The sequence below is a fragment of the Oncorhynchus masou genome, chromosome 29 (genome assembly GCF_036934945.1).
Source record: "Oncorhynchus masou masou isolate Uvic2021 chromosome 29, UVic_Omas_1.1, whole genome shotgun sequence".
Lineage (NCBI taxonomy): Eukaryota > Metazoa > Chordata > Actinopteri > Salmoniformes > Salmonidae > Oncorhynchus > Oncorhynchus masou.
Window position 1 is genome coordinate 59,455,257 of NC_088240.1, and position 24,600 is coordinate 59,479,856.

The window sequence follows — 24,600 nt, forward strand, 5'->3', positions numbered from 1 at the left end:
TACTACAGATATACATAGCCTACAGAATATACAGGGTAGCCTACAGAATATACAGGGTAGTCTACAGAATATACGTGGTAGTCTACAGAATATACATGGTAGTCTACAGAATATACAAGGTAGCCTACAGATATACATTGTAGCCTACAGAATATACAGGGTAGCCTACAGAATATACAGGGTAGCCTACAGAATATACATTGTAGTCTACAGAATATACAGGGTAGCCTACAGAATTTACAGGGTAGCCTACAGAATTTACAGGGTAGCCTACAGAATTTACAGGGTAGCCTACAGAATTTACAGGGTGCTATATTTTCCATTGCGTGAGTTTTCTTTCTACTCTCACTCAAACACTTGTTAAAGTTGCACTGAACATGAAAAATAGATTCACTTTCTATTCCAGCCCGCCATCATTTGCTGTAAAGTTTAAAACGGACTTCTCTGAACAATTCTTCCTCTTGAGATTTTTTCCCCACTCTTCATTAAACACTTGAATGTATTTTAATTGGAGGGAATACATGAGCAGCCTGGAGGACAGAGGCTAGGCTAACTGACAAAAAGAGTGGATGATTTGTAGTTGGCCCAAAAACTACTGCTCCTCTGGAAAAAGGGGACGTGACTGGTCAATCCAGGTGTGGACTCACTACTAGCCAGTAGCTCACTTCAGCTTGATGGCCTGTGCGCTCAGCTCAAAAAGCGATAGAGATAGTGGCCGTGTCCATATACCCATACTTGCGTCCTAAATAGTAGGCCGTTTGATTGTGCGATAAAAATTTTGTATTTTGTATTTCTGTTTTCTCGTTGAAAAGTGTTCTTTTTTGTTCTCTTGGCCCTTCGTCAGAGCTTTTAAACTCAATACGAAACCATATATTCATTTCTGAATCTGTCTACACCGGGGACTCAGGATGTATCTGCATTTTTGATTTACATGCTAATCAGGCCTTCTGATTTGAACATAGCCTATGGCTTGTTTTAGGATCAAGCGTTTGGCAGACATTCTGATCTCGTTCCCGATGATCAGTGTTTTAGTTTACTATGTTGCTGACCAGCGGTCATGAATCTGCGATTCACCCGTCTGTCCACGGTCCTCTGTGCAATAGCTTTTTGATTTCAACATTTCAAAAGCTCTGGTGTGTGTAGTAGGCTATTTGATTGACATGATACATGCTACAGCACTTTGGTTTCACTAATAAATATGTTCAAAAGGAACCAAATCACCTGTAGGATAGATGCTATATGGCTACGGTACAGGTGGAATGTGATGCCTATAACCAGCCTGAGTAGGCATAACTCCATTCCTAATCTTTTCAGAGTATAGAGAAATGAATCAAATCAAATCAAAACTAGTTATTGTCAGGCTGGTTAATGCAATGCAAATGCAATGCTACCATGTTGCGGCCGTGGCATACTGCGGCGATGAGAACATAGTATGCAGTTTAATATGTAGTATGCTAGTAAGGGTATTCGGACATGGCCACTGTGTGCTCGTGCGTGTGTGTGTGTGTGTGTGTGTGTGTGTGTGTGTGTGTGTGTGTGTGTGTGTGTGTGTGTGTGTGTGTGTGTGTGTGTGTGTGTGTGTGTGTTGGGACTATTAAACTAATGATGCTTTGAAAATGGGATGCCAGGCTGTTATGTGGGCAGAGTCAGAAGAAAAGAACTAGAGGCCTGGATTCCTCAAAGCCCCGCATCATTAAAGGCAGCCTAATGATCTGAAAGATTCCATTTTGTTTGCTGGCATCAATGTTGTGACTTGTAAAAACAAGGAACCAGGATTCATCAGACTCTCTCCTCAATAGGGGTTGGGTTGGGGTTAATTTGGGCATGGGTCAAAGCCTGGGTTGTATTCAGTAGGACACACTGTAGCAAGAAGCGACATAACATTTTGCAACGGAAAACTAAAATTTGTTTTTTATTGGGCAATGTCAGGAAGTCCCTCCCTGATCCTGTCCGTTTTCCTCCATTTGGTGCCTAATGAATACACCCCCGCCCCTGCTAAACCCCACTGTCCTTAAACCCCGAGCAGTGCAAAAGCTTTTGAGACCACTAAGAACTGCAAAAAAATACTAATTGAAAGAGAGAAAAAAGGTTGTACCAAAAATAAAGAGAGTGGAGGCAAATAAATGATAGGGGCTGTTAAATATAAAAAGGGAAATGAGAAAGAGAAAAGTCCCAAGGTTCTTCTTTGTTTGAATTCTCTTTCTTCTCACATCAAATTGACCAATTACATTCTCAGCATCAATGGCAGCTCAACTTATTTTATGCTCTTCACCAACAATGCGTCAGTATTGATGATTGACAGAATTATTCTGGAATGTAGAAGTGGAACAGAAAGAGGTTTATAGTATAAATCTGAGCTATTAATCTACACAAGATTTAGCATACATAAAATGCATGCTGTAAAAATACATGGGAACATAAAATACATAATGCATTAAGTAGTGATGCTACTACACAGTACGCGTCTTGGTCCAATGCTTTCTTACTATATAATGATGTAGCTCGTAAGAAGTCCCACAAATAGGATTACATGTTTATACATATACACACAGTAGAAGGAAGGTCTGGAGCATTGGAATCGAGAGTTTTCTCCTACTACTAAGCCCACAGCCCATATACAGAGCACAGCAGGTTAAGGGTGTCACTATGATGATCCACCTTGATCTGCAGGAGATTAAATGTCTTTTTAGACTTTTAAGCTGCTGAGCGAAAAAAAGACACACATGCACAGAATTTGTACATGTACACACACACACACACACACAAACAAACACAGGCACAAACGCACACACACACACACACGTACACACACACGCACACACACGCCATCCTCCACTGTTAAGAGTCTTTGTAACCCGAGAATTGTGAATTAGAGGGCTTTGTCTAAATGGATTGGGATTTACAAAGACATATTGCGAGAGGCAGAGCAGAGCGGCAGGATTCATTGATTACATTGGCAAGAGTCGGAGATCTCGCTCTCTTTTTTTGGGGGGGTCAATACCGTAGTAAATATGGGTTGACACAGTAGAGTTTTATTCCCCCATCGGATCCGCTTACTCTCTGAGTACAACAGGCTGGGGATGTTGAGGCAGGGACAGAGTCAAGGACATTAACATGCCAGTTTAAATTCTGAGGAAAAACACAAACGTTTATAGATACTGTGTCAACGTGTGGATGGAATCAGGTCAGTGCTCATCAAATACACGACAGCCGAGATGAAATGATGATTTATGTCTGACCTCTCAGAAAGCCGGCATTGGACACACTCCAACCATCTGACACATACATTGTAGTCTAGCAGTTGCTATGTTGCCATGGACACTACTTGCTACAATCACCCACAAGTCATGGCTGAGGACGATATCTCTGTACTAGGTGGTGGCAGGTAGTCTAGTGGGTTAGAGTGTTGGGCCAGTAACCAAAAGGTTGCTAAATCGAATCCCTGAGCTGACAAGGTAAAAATCTGTCGTTCTGCCCCTGAACAAGGCAGTTAACCCACTGTTCCTAGGCCATCATTGTAAATAATAATTTGTTGTTAACTGACTTGCCTAGTTAAAAAAAGGTTAAATAAAAAATAAAAATAAAAAAGATAGCCATGATTGTACTAGACTGTATGACAGAAACATTATCATTCAGTATACGACCCTCCCAACACACGACATTATCCAAACAGTCATGTCACTGCATAATGATATGTCTTTCAAGCTAACATAAACATAACATAAAGCTGTATGATTAGAATTGTACATTTTGGGAAATATTCAGAGGTGGAAACTTTCCGTGGGAATTAACGGGAATATATTGGAATTAACGGGCGTATATGGGAATTAATGGAAATATATGCAAATTAATAATACTACTATTTAAATGTAGATGTTTTTTGCATTGGATATATTTACCATATTATATGGAGACAGGAACATAAACCTTTTACCTCGTAACTAGACACAATTGCAAAGGATTAAATCCTTCCAACAGAAAAAATAATAACAATTGTTGCGAATTTAACTTTAATTAAATGAGTTGACTCTTAACATGGGATGATTTCACTGAACAACAAAAGAAAGGGCATATTGAATGATCCCCAATGATCCATCGCATCACCCAAAAACGTTATCAACATACATCTGTAAAATTATCTTTGGTTGCCTTCCTCTCATGTCTTCTCCAGGCTTCCATTTCTTCTCCTACATCTGCAAGCAGAGTCTGAACATCAGACAGGATGACATTGTCTCCCTCAATCCGTGCAATGGCTACTGCTATAGGTTTCAGGAGTTTCAGGCTGCTTACCACTCTCTCCAAAATACATCATCCAGGAGGATCCTCTTGATGGGGCTGTCCATATTGGCAGACTGTGATATGGCCATTTCCCGGAGAGACTCCTTCCCCTCCAGGAGACTGTCAAACATGACACCACCCCAACAGGTGTTGCTGGGCAGCTTCAATGTGGTGCTCTTATTCTTCTCACTTTGCTTGGTGAGGTAGATTGCTGCTATAACTTGATGACCCTTCGCATACCTAACCAGTTCCTTGGCTCTCTTGTAGAGTGTATCCATTGTTTACAGTGCCATGATGTCCTTGAGGAGCAGATTCAATGCATGAGCAGCACACCCAATGGGTGTGATGTGAGGGTAGGACTCTTCCACTTTAGACCAAGCAGCCTTCATGTTCGCAGCATTGTCTTTCACCAGCGCAAATACCTTCTGTGGTCCAAGGTCATTAATGACTGCCTTCAGCTCATCTGCAATGTAGAGACCAGTGTGTCTGTTGTCCCTTGTGTCTGTGCTCTTGTAGAATACTAGTTGAGGAGTGGTGATGATGTAGTTAATTGTTCCTTGCCCACAAACATTCGACCACCCATCCGAGATGATTGCAATACAGTCTGCTTTCGCTATGATTTGCTTGACCTTCACTTGAACTCTGTTGAACTCTGCATCCAACAAATTAGTAGATAAAGCATGTCTGGTTGGAGGGGTGTATGCTGGGCGAAGAACATTCAGAAATCTCTTCCAATACACATTGCCTGTGAGCATCAGAGGTGAACCAGTTGCATACACAGCTCGGACAAAACATTCATCAGCATTTCTCTGACTACGTTCCTCCATTGGGTCAAAAAACCTTCTGATTCGAGGAGGACCATGAGCTGTTGAGTTTATGAGTTTATGACCCTTTCCAGCCCTAGGTATGATTGAGGTCAAAACTCTCACTCTATCCTCAGCTCACATGAGTGTGTATCCTTCGCTCTCACCCCAGGTCTGAGTAGACAGATCCCTGTATCCACATTCTGATGGATAGAAGGAGTACTCATTGTACCACAGTGGTTGATATTAATTAAATTCCCTCCACCAATTTTCCCTGAAGAAAAATCACCTGGAGGATATCTATATCTCTCACACTCACACTCTCACACACACACACACAGGTCAGCTCCAGAAAGGTGATATATGTTCTATGGAGTGGATGGGTGGATGGGCAGAGTGAAGACGAATAGCAGTGGGAGTAAGACAGATACCGTGGAGAGGGTAAAACCGGAGGGAGGGAAAACGAGAGAGAGCATGGCTGAGAACGAGAGGGAGAGCGAAACGGCAGTCTGTGAGGGGAGAAACCAAATTCAACACGGAGGAATTCTCAGCTCTGTGGTTATGGTGTGCGTCTCCGGCGTGGTGCAGCATGGTGTGTTCAGCGTGGAAGCAAAAGTAGGTCATCCAAATAAAAACAATTCTAAATAAGGCTTTAGCTACTGACGAATTTCGTCCCCCACACTTTCGGAAATTGTGGTAATTCATTGACACTCACAGGACTGGAGGCTGGGGGACCTATTCTCCTGTGACACCACTGACGTGGAGCCCCGACTGGCACGGGAAGAAACTGACACTAGGGCAGTGAACCAGGAGAGGTGGAGAAGACTCTTCAGCAGCACCTGTCTACTTCAGGGGTATTTGAATGCTCTTTCCCCTCTGTCCGCTCACTCTCTCCCTTTCCATTTCTCTCTCTCGGTCTCCCTCTCGCTCTCTCTTTCCATCTCTTTCTCTCTGTATAACATCTCTCTCTCCCACACACCCTCTCTCTCCTGAACAAATTAATGTACTTCCCTCCACACTTCCTCTCATGGCTGCCACTGCCTCTCCTTCTGCCTGCCTGTCTGTCTGTCTGTCTGTCTGTCTGTCTGTCTGTCTGTCTGTCTGTCCTCCACTCTGCCCACTGCAATTTTCACACAAGGTTGACTGAACCCAAAATGGTTCTACCTCGAACCAAAAGGGTTCTACCTCCAACCAAAAGGGTTCTACCTCCAACCAAAATGGTTCTACCTCGAACCAAAAGGGTTCTACCTGGAACCAAAAGGGTTCTACCTGGAACCAAAAGGTTTCTACCTGGAACCAAAAGGGTTCTACCTCGAACCAAAAGGGTTCTACCTCGAACCAAAAGGGTTCTACCTCGAACCAAAATGGTTCTACCTCGAACCAAAAGGGTTCTACCTCGAACTAAAATGGTTCTACCTCGAACCAAAAGGGTTCTACCTGGAACAAAAAAAGGGTCATTCGAAGGTTTCTCCTATGGCGACAGCCAAAGGATCTTTTAAGATTGTAGATAGCATCTTTTGTTTCCTAAGAGTGTACAGCAGTATACTAACAGAACAACCTGAGTGAAACAAGAGCTTGAAGAATACAGCATAAACCATAAAACAACGATTCAGCATTGCGGTTAGAGCACTGACCAGAGAGAACCCTTTATGCAAGGGTTCGCTCTGGGGGCAGTGGTCAAACTGTAAGCCAAGGACCCCCATGGGTCTCTATCTGCGCCAGCAACAGACCCAATCATACCATCAGCATTATGAATGGGCAGGTGTTACTCTGGCCTAATCTAAGCACTTCTCATCTCAATCCCACACGGAGTCATCATTGTTCTCCAACATCAATTTACCATCGGGTGCTGCCCGAATGTCCTCCAGTGAAACTGGTTCTGCTGTCCCATAATATGTACACACCAGGGTTTCCGTTAGGTAAATGTGGCAGCGGAGACTTGACCGGCAGCATTTTAATGTACTGGACATATAAGAAATGTACTGGACATATAAGAAATGTACTGGACATGTAAGAAATGTACTGGACATATAAGAAATGTACTGGACATATAAGAAATGTATTGGACATATAAGAAATGTACTGGACCTATATGCATTGGTTGAATAACCTGTTTAGGATGTCCACCCGCGGTTCTCAGAACGACGAAAATTTGGTAATTCATCTCAACAGAACATGCAACTGGGATGCAACGACGCGCATCATTCTTACCAAATTCCCACGAGCAATTTGAGGATGTTAGAATACACCGGTGGAACACCAAAATGATACAGCCTAATTAGCTTACTCCTATCTATACAGAAATCAATCAAATCATTCAACATAGGCTAGTACACCAGAAAGCATGATTCGGCCACAGAGGATCATTCGCCTCTGTGGATTGTTTTCAAATGGCATAGCCTACAGTTGTAAAGGGCCTGGAATTTAGGAAGAGTCCGCGGCAAATACCAAATAGACGATTGTTGAGTTGAGACTGTCAGTTAAAGGCAGAGAGACACCTCCAGGCATATCTCAATATTTAAAAAATATAATTGTGGAAAAAGTTTTAGTTTAAGCCCACTGGTAGAGAACATTGGCCATATCCCCGGTGAGCGTGCATATTGATTGTCTTTATCATTAGGGCAGTGACACTGTTTTTTGGGGGGGAAGGGGGTGGGGGGGCAATTTTCTCCTCCAGGTTAGATGGACGTCATATTGTATTTGTGTCTCCGCTGTTCGTAGGCCTAACTTATGGATATTCTTATTGATCTTTTTGTCAGTGTGAGGAGTGTTGGCTACCCTGTCATTTGCGTCGTATTCAAAAGATTCTACAAACGTCTCCAGTCATAAAAAGTGGAGGAGAATGGCATGAAGTGTGTTTACAAAAGGCCAACATTTTCCTGTGCAAAGAAAGGAGAAGAAATATAGGCAATCTGACATAGCCTCCGCCTACTCTAAGCCACTACGTGCTGCATTGAATAGTATTTTTTTGAGAACAGCGATTGAGTTATATTATTAAAAAGCAATAAGGCACATGCACCAGATCAGAATGTTAATTAAGCATAAAATGTTGATAAACATGTATTTCTTCAAATTAAAAGTGCAGCAATGCCGCTATGCGCGAATGTTCCTTCCATAATGCAATTAGCAGGAAAGCACCATAGTGAGCGGTTTCATGTGACAGAGATGAAAATATCCGTTAGGAAAAAGAGGGAAGGATCTAAACATTCAACAACTAACATGGGTTGCTAATATGATTAGGATTGTGCATTTGGCTGCTGGACAATGAAAGAAAGTTGATTTGAAAACCAATAAAACACGAGAGACGACAACTACTGGTTTCAATAGTATATGGAAGTCTTTATAAAATAAGTTAGTTAGTTTAGGTTAGTTTGATTTTGGCTAGGCTACTTGGAAGCAAGGTAAGATATGCCTCATAATATATCGTAAAATGTTCACGTTTCAAACAATGAAGTATATGTTTTCAAAACACATACTGCCTCCAGCTCATTACAAAGTGGTGTGTGACATGCTGAACCCTGCCTAGCTGCCTATGCAGTTAAATGGTGAATGGGAAGCGCGCTTCACTTACCAGTTAATAAATAAAAATTGTAGCTCTTTTTAATCGTGGCCATTGTTTGTTTGTTTTTTTGTTTGTTTTTTACACGCAATCGCCTTTAGAATTGTTGTGCAATGATTGTGTTTATTAAAGCACATCTTTAACTCCAGTAGCAACAAACAGGTGTTTGAGCTGCATCAGCATTTCTCATGCTACAGTACATTGACTTATTTCAATCAATGAATATGCTAAAATATGCCAGCTCCAATTTTACTTATCGGCTTTTTATTTTGGCTATTACCAGCTAAAGGAAACCCTGGCGCGCACACACACACACACACACACACACACACACACACACACACACCTGTATTACCCCCTGTTAACTGTCTAAAGTGATTTACGTTCCCTGCTAACTCGAGAATGGTTCCAGGAAAAGGTGGCTTCTCAATTTGCCTTTCTCATCATGTGTGGAGGGTAAAACAGGAGAAGATGGGTGGCGGTAGGAGACGGAGACAATAAATCTCGCTCCAGCAGACCCGTTGTCGTGGGCCGGGCAGTGTGGAATGGGATGGCACACCGTAACCCAGTAGCACTACACCACCTCAAATGAAGAATGAGAGGGAAAACACACTTCTGTACTTCACTTAACTGTTTGATGTGGTAACTGCCAAAATAAAGGAAACATTTGAGTTAATGAGGGATACAAAGTCAATTGAACGCAGGTACGTACACACAGGTGTGTTTCCTGAGTTAATACATGTCATCATGTATAAAAATGCTGGGCAGGCCCTTATTTTTGCCCATTATTTTGGCTACCATGGCTATTGATGACAATGCCCCCATCCACAGGGCACGAGTGGCCACTGAATGGTTTGATGGGGATGAAAACGATGTAAACCACATGCCGTGGACGTCTCCGTCACCAGGTCTCAACACAATAGAATACTTATGAGAGATGGGAGCGGTGCCTGAGAGATACTGCTTTGCACCGCCATCAACAAAACACCAAAGTATAGAATTTCTTGTGGAAGAACGGTGTCGCATCCCTCCAATAAAGTTCCGGGTACCTGTAGAATCTATGCCAAGGTGCACTGAAAAGCTGTTCTGGCTCATGGTGGCCCAAACCCCTATATGTTGGTGTTTCCTTTAAATTGGCAGCAGTTGTGGTTTATGATGAGGGAGGACAAAAACATGTTTATGAGCATGGCCTTATTTATATTACGGCAGGTAACCTGGTGGTTAGAGCGTTGGACTAGTAACCGAAAGGTTGCAAGATCGAAATCCACCGATTTGACAAAGTAAAAATCTGTCGATCTGCCCCTGAACAAGGCAGTTAACCCACTGTTCCTAGGCCGTCATTGAATATAAGAATTGGTTCTTAACTGACATGCCTCTCTAGGTAAAATTAAAATCAAATAAAAAAGATGACAGCATATTAGATGACTGTCATTCATATTCCATTCACCCAGTTCAATGTAACAGCGATAGGTTTAGGATATTACATGATACTCAAATTTTCCTTATACTGTAAGGGATTTCCTCCTCTTCGTCAGACGAGGAGTAAGGATCGGACCAAAGCGCAGAGTGGTAAGTGTTCATGATGATTTTTAATTCAAACTCAGAACACTCAACAGAAAATAACAACGTGAATTTACAAAACCGAAACAGTACCGTGTGGCCAAAACACTCACACGGAAACAAACACCCACAAACCAACAGTGAAACCCAGGCTACCTAAGTATGATTCTCAATCAGAGACAACTAACGACACCTGCCTCTGATTGAGAACCATACTCGGCCGAACACAAAAACCAACATAGAAAAACAAACAGACTGCCCACCCCAACTCACGCCCTGACCATACTACAACAAAGAATAAAATAACAGAACTATGGTCAGAACGTGACATATACCCATCATGACGTTGCTACAACCTGGCCTATGAACAAAAGCTTACAACGTATGCACACAAAAGGCAGAGAGAACATTTTTGAAGTGACAGACAGTGACAAATGGACAGACAGTGACAAATGGACAGAAGGTGACACATTCAATACTGCCTTGCTCCCTCTTGCCTGCATCTAGCTGATACAGGGTGTAATCATTAGTCCAACAATTGCAAACAAGAGTTTCTATTGGGAAAATGCAGATATGTTTATCCCCATTTTGTTCCGTTTAAGATAATTTTTTCAACAGAATCGGCGGAATGAATACACCCCTGATCACACGTAAACACAGTACACTTTCATAAAAAAAAGGTTGTATTCCTTCTCGCATCTATGGGCTCTCCAACTCTCATCTTTTCCCTTTGTCACTTGTGGACGTCAATTCAAAACACATCAGCTGTATGTGACCAGGCGAAAAAACCTTTCCAAACCAAACCATATCATAACAGCTACACGCAGCCTACATCATTGTCACCATATTAGCTAAAGTAACGTCCTAGTCAACATAGCTAATAGAGCTAATATGTTAGTAAACACGCTACAATCATGCAGTAGCGTTACAGTGATAGTCAGTAAGCAGTTACACCGGCGGGCCCCGGTGGCAATAAATTAATAAAACCAAAAGCTTACCTTGACTTGGAAGAGATCCAGTGTTGTGTTGGATAGTCATAGCCAGCTAGCTAACATATCATCCTTCTGTTTGAGCAGGGTGTTTGAGTAGGCTAAACTCGCTAGCTGCATTTGCCAGCTAAGTAAGTGAAACTGAAAAAATTCTCAGCTAAATTCTCAACAAAATTAATTTGTTAAAAACCGTTCAACTATTGTCTTTCTCTCTTTTTGAGTCAACTACTCACCACATTTTATGCACTGCAGTGCTAGCTAGCTGTATCATATGCTTTCAGTACTATATTAATTCTCTGATTCTTTGATTGGGTGGACAACATGACAATTCCTGCTGCAAGAGCTCTGATAGGTTGAAGAATGTCCTCTGGAAATTATCATAATTACTGTGTAAGTCTTTGGAAGGGGGCGAGAACCATGAACCTCCTAGGTTTTGTATTGAAGTTATTGTTCACAGAGGAGGATGGACACTAGCATCCTCTGGCTACACCATTGTGCTATCCTATGCTACTGTAGACCTTCATTGCAAAATAGTATGTTTTAATCAATTATTTGGTGATGTGATTATATTTAGTAGTTATCTAAAAAGGATAACTTTTTAATTGTAAAAAAAAAATCTGAAAATCACTGAGGATGGTCCTCCCCTTCCTCCTCTGATGAGCCTCCACTGATTGGTAGTTACCTTGTACAGTATGTCCTAATATGTACTTACAGCACCGAGAAATGTGACGGAAAACAAACACAAATGCCAGTGTGAACCCCATTGCAGCTTTAGGAGTGACAGACTATGAGAAGGGATGTAAGGGCTACCTATAGCAATTCTACTCATCTGATTGCATTTGCATTTCACAAGAAGAATTTAAAGTGCATTTCACAATGTCTAATCAGAATCTATCCTCCTCTTCTCCAAACATGAGAGAGAAATGAGGGAAGTTATGAGGAAAGCTTCCTAGGCAAACAATTTGTTTACCAACTTCTGATTAATATGAACATTTCCATTGTATGCTCTTTGAAAGAGAAATTTACTATAAGAAGTATAACCATTAATAATTGCAATGGGTATAAACAATGATGACAGTTGTGTGTGAATGAATTGAAGCTCAAGCAACAGGCATCCACATCAAAAATCTAAAAATGAGCTGCATGGTGTGGGCTGCATGGTGATATAATGTGACAATATTGATTTTACACACTGTTCTTTACCACATACACTACTGGTCAAACGTTTTAGAACACCTACTCATTCAAGGGTTTATTTTTATTTGTACTATTTTCTACATTGTAGAATAATAGTGAAGTCATCAACACTATGAAATAACACATATGGAATCATGTAGTAATCAAAAAAGTGTCAAACAAATCCAAATATATTTGAGATTCTTCAAAAGCCCCCTTTTGCCTTGATGACAGCTTCGCACACTCTTGGCATTCTCTCAACCAGCATCACCTGAAATGTTTTTCCAACAGTCTTGAAGGAGTTTCCACATGTGCTGAGCACTTGTTGGCTGCTTTTCCTTTACTCTGCGGTCCGACTCATCCCAAACTATCTTAATGTGGTTGAGGGGATTGTGGAGGCCAGGTCATCTGACCATAACACCTCCTCCTCCATGCTTTACGTTGGGAAATACACCGCATCTCACAAAGACATGGCAGTTGGAACCAACAATCTCCAATTTGGACTCCAGGCCAAAGGACAAATTTCCACCGGTCTAATGTCAATTGCCTGTGTTTCTTGGCCCAAGCAAGTCTCTTTTTCTTATTGGATTCCTTTTGTAGTGGTTTCTTTGCAGCAATTCGACCATGAAGGCCTGATTCACAGTCTTCTCTGAACAGTTGATGTTGACAAGTGTCTGTTACTTGAACTCTGTGAAGCATTTATTTGGGTTGCAATTTCTGAGTTGCCGTTAACTCTTATGAACGTATCCCCTGCAGCAGAGGTAACTCTGGGTCTTCCATTCCTGTGGTGGTCCTCATGAGAGCCAGATTCATCATAGCCCTTGATGTTTTTTGCGACTGCACTTGAAGAAATCTTCAAAGTTCTTGAAATGTTCCATATTTTAACTGATCTTCATGTCTTAAAGTAATGATGCACTGTCGTTTCTCTTTGCTTATTTGAGCTGTTCTTGCCATAATATGGACTTGGTATTTTACCAAATAGGGTTATCTTCTGTATACCCCCCTACCTTGTCACAACACAACTGATTGGCTCAAACGCATTAAGAAAGAAAGAAATTCCACAAACAAACTTTTAACAAGGTACACCAGTTTATTGAAATGCATTCCAGGTAACTACCTCAAGAAGCTGGTTGAGAGAATGCCAAGAGTGTGCAAAGCTGTCATCAAGGCAACGAGTGGCTATTTGAAGAATCTCAAATATAAAATACATTTTGATTTGTTTAACACTTTTTTGCTTGCTACATGATTCCATATGTGTTATTTCATAGTGTTGATGACTTCACTATTATTCTACAATGTAGAAAATAGTTTAAAAATAAAGAAACCATTGAATGAGTAAGTGTGTCCAAACGTCCAAAAAACATTTGGACACAAACGTCCAAAAAATAAGAAAAACCCTTGAATGAGTAGGTGTTCTAAAACTTTTGACCTGTAGTGTATATTCATATTTCACAAATATTCTGCAGTAGAGAAATGTTGTGCTTTCTATCCCTGACTCACTCAGCCTCCAAAACAATGTCCATTAAGCCGACTCAAGCGCTCCTATGTCATTGGATTTGTTTACCATTAATTTGGCGTCAGCATGGATTGTCCCCACTTCATCTGAACAGCCTAGAGCATCATGTCATGTACCATGCTTGGGCAAATGTTATTTTATATAGCACGCTTGACCTCCACTCTGTTCATAGTACATTGGTCATTGATTGGTAATGCAGAGGGTCACATGTGGGTCAGTGCAGATGTGTGCTTGCGCTGTATGTCTGTGACAGTAATGTGGTCATACCGGGAAAAGGGCATGTGGGAGTTATGTGAGTTGAGAAATGTTTTACACACTGACTATGTGATGACATTTCCTGTTTCTGTTTGTGTGTGTGTGTGACTGTTTTATGACTTTGCAACCCTTTTCCACACAACTCCTTCATCATTCAAAATGCAGGGCCAAATCTCAATAAAGGAAGAGACCGGTTCTTCCTCAATCGAGGGGTATAATAGACATGAATGAATCTTACCTCCTCTCCTGTCAGGTAGTACGCAGAGAGCAGCCCACCGACGTAACGGATATTCACCTCAAAGAGAGAAGCCTCGCCGTTCTGTAAGAGAGAGATCACGCTGCATCAGAGGTGGAATGCTCCATTCAGGACACAGCCCAATCTCATAAATGATTAGTCAAAATAACTCATATTTCTATCAACAGTCGCATGGCAACACCAACCAATCAGTCGTGTGATGACATAGAGGTTAAAAACATCCTCAATAATGAATCATGAATAAACCTACATTTTTAATTGATCAATAATAATGAACAAGAATTTGATGTTTTGCGCTCTTGAGCCATAGAAGTACGTCAGAAATCCATATGTGAAGATCTCTTCACAGTGATAAAAGTGATACACATGAATGGCCAACGTGTTGCCCATTGAAACAGTGGAGTTATGCACACTATTATACAGTAGCAGTTAGCTAGAGAGTAGGCTTGTCCCATCTTAGAACTAATATTGCTTCCCACCCACAGCCCTATAAGACTACATTTATATACGTTAAATAAATTCTCTAGAAGGGAACATTTCAATAAAGCCAGGGGAGAGAGTCAAAGGCGTGCGATAATGTTGGCTGCATTTTACTCACTCTTATGTCCAATGTTTAGAACCGCGGCAGACTATCGATTCTCCTCTGGCAGCCTTAGAAAATATACACCGTCTAGTTCACTGATGACTTTCCACTCCTAACTCTTTTTTCGCATTTTCTCATCACGTTTGCGGCCTTTCCAATTCTCTTTGTTGTGAGTTCCAGGATTTGAAAGTGGCGAAACGGTGCGAGGCTTTACTTTTCCATCTCCCGTTATGTCTGCTTCGACACAACTATCAGGATGGTGCAACTGGGTTAAGATTAAGCTGTCAGAATACACCATCTCAGAGTGCAATTAGTGCTCTGTCAAATCTATTATTATAGCTCCTGGAGCGATTTGCTGTTCGCCAACGTCAGACCGAGTTTATCAGTGCACTGCTCCATGTGTTATGGGAATGAAGTTAAGAGGTGTTCAGGACTAACACGTGTCCGTGAATGAGATGGCGGTATGTCACCATAATTACAGACACTCATTCTCACCCAAGGTTGAGGTGACGATGGTGCTTGTTGACTTGGAGACCCTTCAAGAAGGAAATTGCTATCTCAAGAAGCCACGATAAGGAAACTGTAATTGGGTGGCGCTGGAGAGGTTAATTACATCCAATCTAGAACCAGAGTAAAGATGCGGAGCGACTCTTATCGTTTTCTGACCATACATTTGTACACACTGTATGAGAAACTCACAAAGTAAAGTCATGTACTTAAAAAAAAAGTTTTCAAGAGATGAGTGCTACAGTTTGACATTCTTCACAGCTGTTAAATTACAGCCTTGCACGATGTCATTATTAGGTAATGACTGCTGGGCTAATGTGCGACTGAGAAGTTGGCCACGTCTCTTTCAAGACAGTTTAATAACCACTGACATTCTGTAAGACAAACTGCCAATCCTCTGCCATGGTGACCCAGAGGAGTCGTCTTGCCAACCCGTAGATGAGTGGCCGTTCTATAATGGACCTAAAATGGTGGTGATTAGGGACAGACTTTTAATTTGTCACCAGTGATGTTGGCACTTTGGCAAGGACAGCCATAAAGTACAATGAGGGGACCGTAATGGTGAATACGGTTCAACTGATCTGACTCATGCTACCAAACACAAGCCTTGTAAATCACTCTTCAAACGTCTCGTAACAGTTCATTTAGTATGAGTGGTTTATTCCAGAGGCTTCGATGCTGATTGGGTCCATTGATAACGAATTTATATTATATAAGCGTTTCAAAAACATTTAATTAAAATACATTGTTGTGCTTAATTTGCAATTTGTTCTGCCAGATGTTTTCCAGTCATTTATTTCCCAATATAACATTGTTAATTTGCATCACAGGGAATTATTAGGTCTTGCATCTACGTCCAAGACCACACACGTTGAGGTTCCGCTGCAAACAAAGCAGATCGCCTTGGGAAAGCTCAACGCGAAATCCACTGTAACCACTTCACCTGAAAAACAATGTGATTAAATCTCAGCATCACACCCATACAGTATTATCATGGGTGAAACAATAAACAACTAATAAATCCAAAGTCACCCTAGAAGGCTTTTCACGCGAATAAATAAAAAGCAATGTGTGCACATTTAATTGCTCCACTTTTCCAGTGCTATGCAGAGTGGAAAATAAAATCAGGTGAAGGAAGGAAGGAATAAAGGCGAGCCTGTTGTTTTTCATTCCCTGCCTCTCGCCTAACTCTGCTCAGCAGTGCGTCTAATTAGAAGACAACACAGGGCTGTCAGAGTTAACACGCCAGCTCTAACTGCCTCTGTTACTGCCACCCAGAAGAAAACCTTTCTGCGTATGATCCTTTCTCTATTGTAAGAGCACCACCACCTCCAGTACTATTCATACTGTATAGAAGGAGTTGCACTATTCTAATAAATGATTAGTCTGGGATAGGGCTGTGTCATTGCATTTTGTCAGCCGGTTATTGTCATGCAAAAGCCTACCGGTTTCACCGTAATTGATCGTTAATTAACATAAACACCTTTATAATATCTACATTTTAAAAAGTCTAATAAGTCAATTGAAGATACACCCTCACAGTAAATCCATGATTTATTTTAGGCAGGTCTAAAGAAACATTATGATATGAAGAAAATGTATTTCAGAAGAACAGAATATGAGTTGGCCTACTGTATGTTTGCTGGCTATGTGCCATGCCATAGGCTGTAGGCTTGTTCATTTAGTAGACAAAATATGCTTATAAGTCCAGTGCCATTCTTTTGTATGATTTAATACCAAGAAGAATAGAATTGAACTTAGTTGAATAAAACAGAAATGATATTTTCCCCATTCCAAAGTGAGTACGCATTTGAAGTGGCTATGTTGATCGTAAAAGTGATTATTTGAAACAGGATTTACGGTATATGCTAGATTTAGAGTTATTTGGCAACTTTTCTTGTGAATGATACAAACCTTAAAATGCCTTAGAAGTCAAAAGATATACCGGATGCATGATGCGACTATAGGCTACTAACGATTTGACATCGTCACAGGCTGCACACACCGTTTTCCCATGAAGTGATCATATTTTCAACCATGGGACTATTCTCAATTTAACATTGTCTTTACTAATATGTCGAATTAGTTTAGATGTAGAATGGCCCATTATCAAATAGGCAGGAACAGGGGCAAGATAAAAAATAAATAAATACATGTCGCCAGTATTCACTCGAATAGCGAATGGAGGCCACTTTCCTACGGTTCGTTTCACTCACGTTGGGTAGGCTACTCTGGTTATTTCTCGGTGTGACAGGTGATAATCAGCACAAACTCTGTATGCCGTGAGCTCTCCAACCCTGTTGCTGCAGCTACCCAGTGCTTAATCTGGGAAACGAAGTGAAATCTGTTCGGGAACATTGATAGTAACATGCTCCACCGCGAAACATATTTCATGAAACTGTTGACAAGCACTCCCTCTGCACCTGGAGAAAGGAATGAAGGAGAGAGGAGATGGAAACGCACAGTGGTGAGATATTCTGTAGCTAAAGGTAATGTGTCAGCCTATTAATATAAAAAAGCCCTATTACTTGGCTATTCAAAATCAAATACACATTTGTAGGCTAACTCTGGATTTGCTTAATTTAGGGTAGACCAATTATATACTAAAGATATCGTTTTTTTTAAACGTTTATCTTCCACGCGTAATATGGTTAGGCTATATATTGTATAACGGAAAAATCATTATTTTAATTCCATTTAATTCCACAGTTCCATTCCGTTTGGATTTGGGCTCACAATAGGCCTATGTGTATGTATAATGTGTATGTATAATCTATAATATGCATAATTGTGTTTTGAATTAATCACCTTTGAAAGCACTGTCCGTTTTGTTGTGTTAGGCTTTGAAACAACATCCACAACGACCATGTTTTCCACTCTGTTGTTGAACTTCTTTCTTCAAATCGATTATCACAGTGAGGTGAGTTTTAAAAGCACGTTACTGTTTTGATGATGTGATTTTCAATTGCATTTACGTGAAAGTGGTTAGAGGGACAATAGAGCCCCGAATACCAGGCCATTAGGACCTGATGGTCGTTAGTGACTTGGGTACTACCAAAGCATTTCCAGTGTGCATAACAGGAGATGCCTTAGCGATCACATAGGATTTTACTGTGGTCATGACTGCCGGTGTAAAACGCTCACTGCAACAGCCCTAGTCTTGGAAATGGTCTTATATGGGCATGTACCGGTCTGACTCTTTGTCCCTCACTGCACATTCCAGAGGGCAATTTGATTATTTCATAAAGCAGCTGACCAATAATGAAGCTACACAACAGAACATGTAATCCAATGTGGATTTAGGGGCTGTGTGTGTGTTGTAAATGCTACCAGATTGGCATCCAAAAATGGTGCTATATATATATATGTCCCACAGCTGTGCCAACGTGCCTGAAAGGAGGTTATGAAAAAAGTTAGTCTAGTGCTGTTGTGCCTTGTTAATGTTCTGCTTCAGTGTACAGTGTACAGTGTACAATGTTGTCTTTGTTTGATGCTTGCTTTTCGCTTGGTGAGCATTCAACAAAGCATGGACCTGGTTTTGATCACTCTCTCTGCCAAGATTAGACTGGGACATAAGCCTGATTGGCACATCCCGCTGTGCTTTCAGTGTGCAAGAGGGGCAAATGAGACTGTTATTGAGGCCTGCAATGGACTGCTCAGGCACAAATATAACATTAATGGTATAATTTAATCCTAATCCGGGGCTATCAGAGCCATTGGGTACACAACACACTGCACGTCCAGACTCTAGGATTCAAACCTGTGGCAAAATCAGCACTCGGAAACCAAGCAAATAGATTGAGTTTCGTGGGAAGCTGAACAGATAAGCCAGTATTTAAATTGAGGAGTAGATCATGCCTAAATCAAAGTTGGTGTTAAACCAACAGAGCTGTGATTTAACTCAACTTCACTAATTAGCATGGATTGATTATGAAAGGGACCAATTAGGTGGTGTCACTCAGGTACTCTTTCGTCCACAACCTGGAAGCTGTAACTCTGCTAATACCGTTGCTGTGAACAGAAGTTCCTCAGAACTCCTTCCTTTCCTGTCACCAACAGGATGTAAATCCAGGGCTGTTTTTGAAAATGTACAGTAATTATGGGCTTGATTGGGATCACGTCCATAATTAGGCTGTCCTAGACACCGGAGCTTTAATGACTGCTAACCTCTGGAGCATGCTAAACAGCACGACCTGGGGAAGGAGCGCTCGCGCTAATTTCTCACTACTAAAAGGGACACTTACAGCAAGTAATGTTGGGCCTTTACATGTTGTGACAGTGGTGACATCATCATACATTCAAAGATCGGCGCTCTCATAATGCAGTTTTTCCTAGCCAGCGTGCTTCTACACCTGCATTGCTTGCCGTTTAGGGTTTTAGGTGGGGTTTCTGTACGGCACTTTGTGACATCAGCTGATGTAAGAAGGGCTTGATGAATACATTTGATTTGATTAGCAGGCTACATTACTGATCAGCTGATTCGTTAGTTGACATTGAGATAGATTTTGGTTTAAAGACAGTCTGAGCAAAGCATGAGGTAACGTCATTTCATTTAAGCACATCTGCGCATTTACTCTATTATCACAAACAATGTTATATAACGGCTGCTGAGAGAGGCTTCTCCAACGGAGTTAACGGAGATCAAAACAGAGTACGTGGTCCATTATTATTAGTAGGCTATGTTCCTAGTAGTGCATTATTCTAATAGGCATCAGTGGAGGGCACCTTTTTGAACTGGAGCTGAGACACAACCAAAACACAACATATCCAAAAGGTCTTGGGTTGTTACGGGTGGGAGGACACTTTGAACTTTTCTTTAGTCATCAAAACAACACAGGTCAAGAGTTCACAACCTTCCTGTTTAGTCTAGATGTGTTTTATCTTTTATGTAAATACTGCCAGCCATTTTTACTGCCAGCCATAAGACTGTTAGCGGTGGAGTAGATGTGATAGATCAGGTACTTTGATTTCAATGCAACACAATCATTCTGCTACCAGAGTTCCATTCTCTCCATGATGCATTTTTAAGAGGGGGCAATATAGAAGGCGTCACCACAAATCATTAAAGTCTTATAGGCCAATATATTCTCGAAATACACAGGCGAAATGGTTGGCTGCATACTTTATGAAAGTTCAGATTTCTGAACTCATCAGGGAATGTACAGAAAACAATCTATCCCATAGTGATAGGCTATTCCATATCTTATCCAAAATGCATCCATCCATCTCTCTCTCCCTAACACATACACACCCATGACACTGTCTTGTACCACTGAATACATTATGGCAAAATAAGAGACTGACTAATAATAAATGAATGTCACTAGGGTGATAACTTTGAATTACAGCCCCTCGTCCTCCTCTATCACTCACAATCCCTCCATCTCTCCCATTGTCTGGGGAGTAGAAGGCATTGAAGAGGGGGGAGTTATTGAGAAAAAAATGTTTGGTGAATGCACCTCAAAGCTGTTCTCTCTGAGTGTACACACAAAGGCACTCAGACACAAATACACACACAAACAAGAACACGACAGCAGACGTGTCTCCAGGAGTTCACATGCAAGGAGAATGCTCTCATAATGCAGGTCTCTCATTTATTTATTTTTATTTAACCTTTATTTAACTCATGGGACCCTCCTCTCTCTCTCTCTCTCATTCCATCTCTCCCTCCTTGTTCAGTCCATTTTTCCTCCACGTTGTCACGACTTCTGCTGAAGTCGATACCTCTCCTTGTTCGGGCGGTGCCCGGCGGTCGACGTCACCGGTCTTCTAGCCATCATTGATCCATTTTCCATTGGTTTTTGTCTCGTCTTCCTACTCACCTGGTTCCAATCCCATTCATTCCATGTTGTGTATTTAACCCTCTGTTTCCCCTCATGTCCTTGTCAGAGATTGCTTATTGTTATGCTCATGATTTATGGATTGGTGTGCGACGGGTTCTTGTACCCACATTTATTATATTATGTACTTTGGTTTTGGAGTTTTTGTTTTACGTTATTAAACTACACCATTTATACCAAGTTTGATTCTCCTGCGCCTGACTTCCCTGCCACCTACACACACAGCATGACACGCGTCCTTGTTCCTGTGTGTGTGCCAATTGTACATCAGATCAATGTTTTCATCCAAATCTCTAAATGGATTCCCGAGCACTGTCACTATACTGGCCGAAAGGCCAAAATACCATTCTGTCTTGTCATTCTCTAATCTGATGTTCATCTGCAAATCCTATAAACACATCTGTGCAGAGCATACAAGGAAAACATTGTTTCCCACCCATCACAATTCATCTCTGATCACCAACCTAATGGCATTGAGCCAGTGCCAATCTCTGCCGACCCACGTCAAGAGCTAAGGCTAGAGACGGAATTCAAACGTCACTGGTGTTACAGTAGATAACAGTATATAGTATCTGTAATAAACCACCCACACATTGTTCTCCTCCAGCAGAGATAGGATGTCAGCAGGATGTCTTGACCTCATGGCTGGGGCATGGCATCTTCAGTCAAGCAGCCCCTCATATGATACATGCCCTCTGGTTTCAGCAGCCCTAATGACTGGAGCCCTGTGGAGCCACGTTTACTGTGGACATGAGGTCAGATCAGGTCAGCCAACAGGCCCACTGAGGTAAACAACAAGAGCCTGATCCAGATCTGCTCCTTGAGCCTAGACAGCTGCAAGGTCTACTAAGTTTGCACAGTGAGCTTCCAGGAATCAGATAGTAAACGCCAACCTACTGAAACCAACTGATAAACAAGGAAGGAAAAACGAGTTTGTAGCCAAGGGTGGTCTTCCAGTTTAGAACAGCCGGGAGTCGCAGATGAACGAATACAACCTACTTGTCTTTGGAGCAACAATTCATGTTCTGGCAGAGTAAGTGTAGGGTACAGTATGCCAAACATTTCGATTTATAACCCAGCATTGTTTAGAATAAAAAGCAAAAAGCATACCATGATCACATCTTTCTTTATAAGCAACACATTATTGAATCTGCATATGAGCTGTTTATCATATCTAGGCACTTACTGATTGCCAGAAAGGCATTATGCAAACGTGCACTGGTAAACTGAGTCATCTTATACCGAAGCAATTCTAATTGAAGTAACGTGTCAATTCTCACAATTAAGGCATTGTGTTGTTTTTTGTGAATAGGGGTTCAATAAGGCCACAATAATATATCAATCAGTATGTGATCAATCAGGCCCATCTCTGGGGGCCTGATGAAGTGAATCGCTGCTCTCTCAGTTGACGGTCACTCTACTGTCAGATTAAAGTTTCAGGCCAATTATACAACTTTATAGCACAGTTTTGGCCTGAGGTACCAATATTCCTCTGAGGGCGAATAGAACAGATATACTCTTCTTCCATCATCTGCATTTGTGTATGTGTGCATCTGTGCTAACAAAAGTCAAACTATTTATCAACTACATTTGAAGACATGAATGTCTGTTTTTCTGGTCAGATAACAACGTGTTCTTTCCATCTTTTCTGCGTGACTGGATTTTATTAACCCTCTCTTGACCGCAAGCTGACCTCTGAGGACATTACGGATCTACCGTAGGATATAGCGCAAGTAAGAAGGGTGCACTGTGGGTTTCAATTCATAATAGATATCCTCTTTCCGTCTTAATAGAGACACATGTACAGTACCAGTCAAACGTTTGGACACACTTACTCATTCAATGGTTTCTTTAAAGAAATCAAAGTGTTAAACAAATCAAAATATATTTGAGATTCTTCAAAGTAGCCAACCTTTGCCTTGATGACAGCTTTGCACACTATTGGAATTCTCTCAACCAGCTTCATGAGGTAGTTACCTGGAATGCATTTCGAATAACAGGTGTGCCGTGTTAAAAGTTAATTTGTGGAATTTCTTTCCTTCTTAATTAATGCCTTTGAGCCAATCAGTTGTGTTGTGACAAGGTAGGGTGGGATACAGAAGATAGCCCTATTTGGTAAAAGACCAAGTCCATATTATGGGAAGAATGGAATACCCATAGTTACCTCTGCTGTAGAGGATATGTTCATTAGAGTTACCAGCCTCAGAAATTGCAGCCCAAATAAATTCTTCACAGAGTTCAAGAAACAGACACATCTCAACATCAATTGTTCAGAGAAGACTCCGTCAAATTGCTGCAAAGAAACCATTGTGCCATCTCATACTGAAGCACCAATAACAAGAAAATACTTTCTTTGGCCAAGAAACACGAGCAATGGACATTAGACTGGTGGAAATCTGTCCTTTGTTCTGATGAGTCCAAATATGAGATTTTTGGTTCCAACAGAATATGTGAATGGATGATCTCCACATGTGTACTGTAGTTTCCACTGTGAAGCATGGAGGAGGAGGTGTGATGCCATGGTGGTGCTTTGCTGGTGACACTGTCAGGGATCTATTTAGAATTCAAGGCACACTTAACCAGCATTGCTATCACAGCATTCTGCAGTGATACGGCATCCCATCTGGATTGCGCATAGTGGGACTATCATTTGTTTTTCAACAGGACAATGACCCAACACACCTCCAGGCTGTGTAAGGGCTATTTGACCAAGAAGGAGAGTGATGAGGTACTGCATCAGATGACCTGGCCTCCACAGTCACCTGATCTCAACCAAATTGAGATGGTTTGAGATGAGTTGGACCACAGAGTGAAGGAATAGCAGCCAACAAGTGCTCAGCATATGTGGGAACGCCTTCAAAACTGTTGGAAACGCATTACAGGTGAAGCTGGTTGAGAGAATGCCAAGTGTATGCAAAGCTGTCATCAATGCACATGGTGACCATTTTGACACTTTTTTGATTACTACATGATTCCATATGTGTTATTTTATAGTGTTGATGTTTTCACTATTATTCTACAATGTAGAAAATAGTAAAAATAAAGAAGAACCATTGAATGAGTAGGTGTGTCCAAAATGTCACTGGTACTGTAGAAGAACCATGAGCAAAAACACAGTAACACATCTAACCTGGTGTGTTTGGTGCAAACAACCAAGCAGGATGGGTCCCTGAAGTACTTTGCCTGGTCCCGTTACACATGAATCTCTTGGCCAAATCAGGGAGCACATTATTAAGTGTTCTCTCACATCACACATCACTCTCTTGACCTTTCAGTCT

The 24,600-nt window shown here is 41.3% G+C and overlaps 1 protein-coding gene across 1 annotated transcript in view; it reads right to left on the reverse strand.

The window, feature by feature from the left end:
• LOC135520121 (mannosyl-oligosaccharide 1,2-alpha-mannosidase IA-like) overlaps positions 1 to 24,600 on the reverse strand; it is a 216,354-nt gene that overhangs the window by 53,554 nt on the left and 138,200 nt on the right. Inside the window, exon 4 of the mRNA XM_064945459.1 lies at positions 14,375 to 14,455. Within this exon, the coding sequence (XP_064801531.1) occupies positions 14,375 to 14,455 (81 nt within the window). The remainder of the gene's footprint in view (positions 1 to 14,374; positions 14,456 to 24,600) is intronic.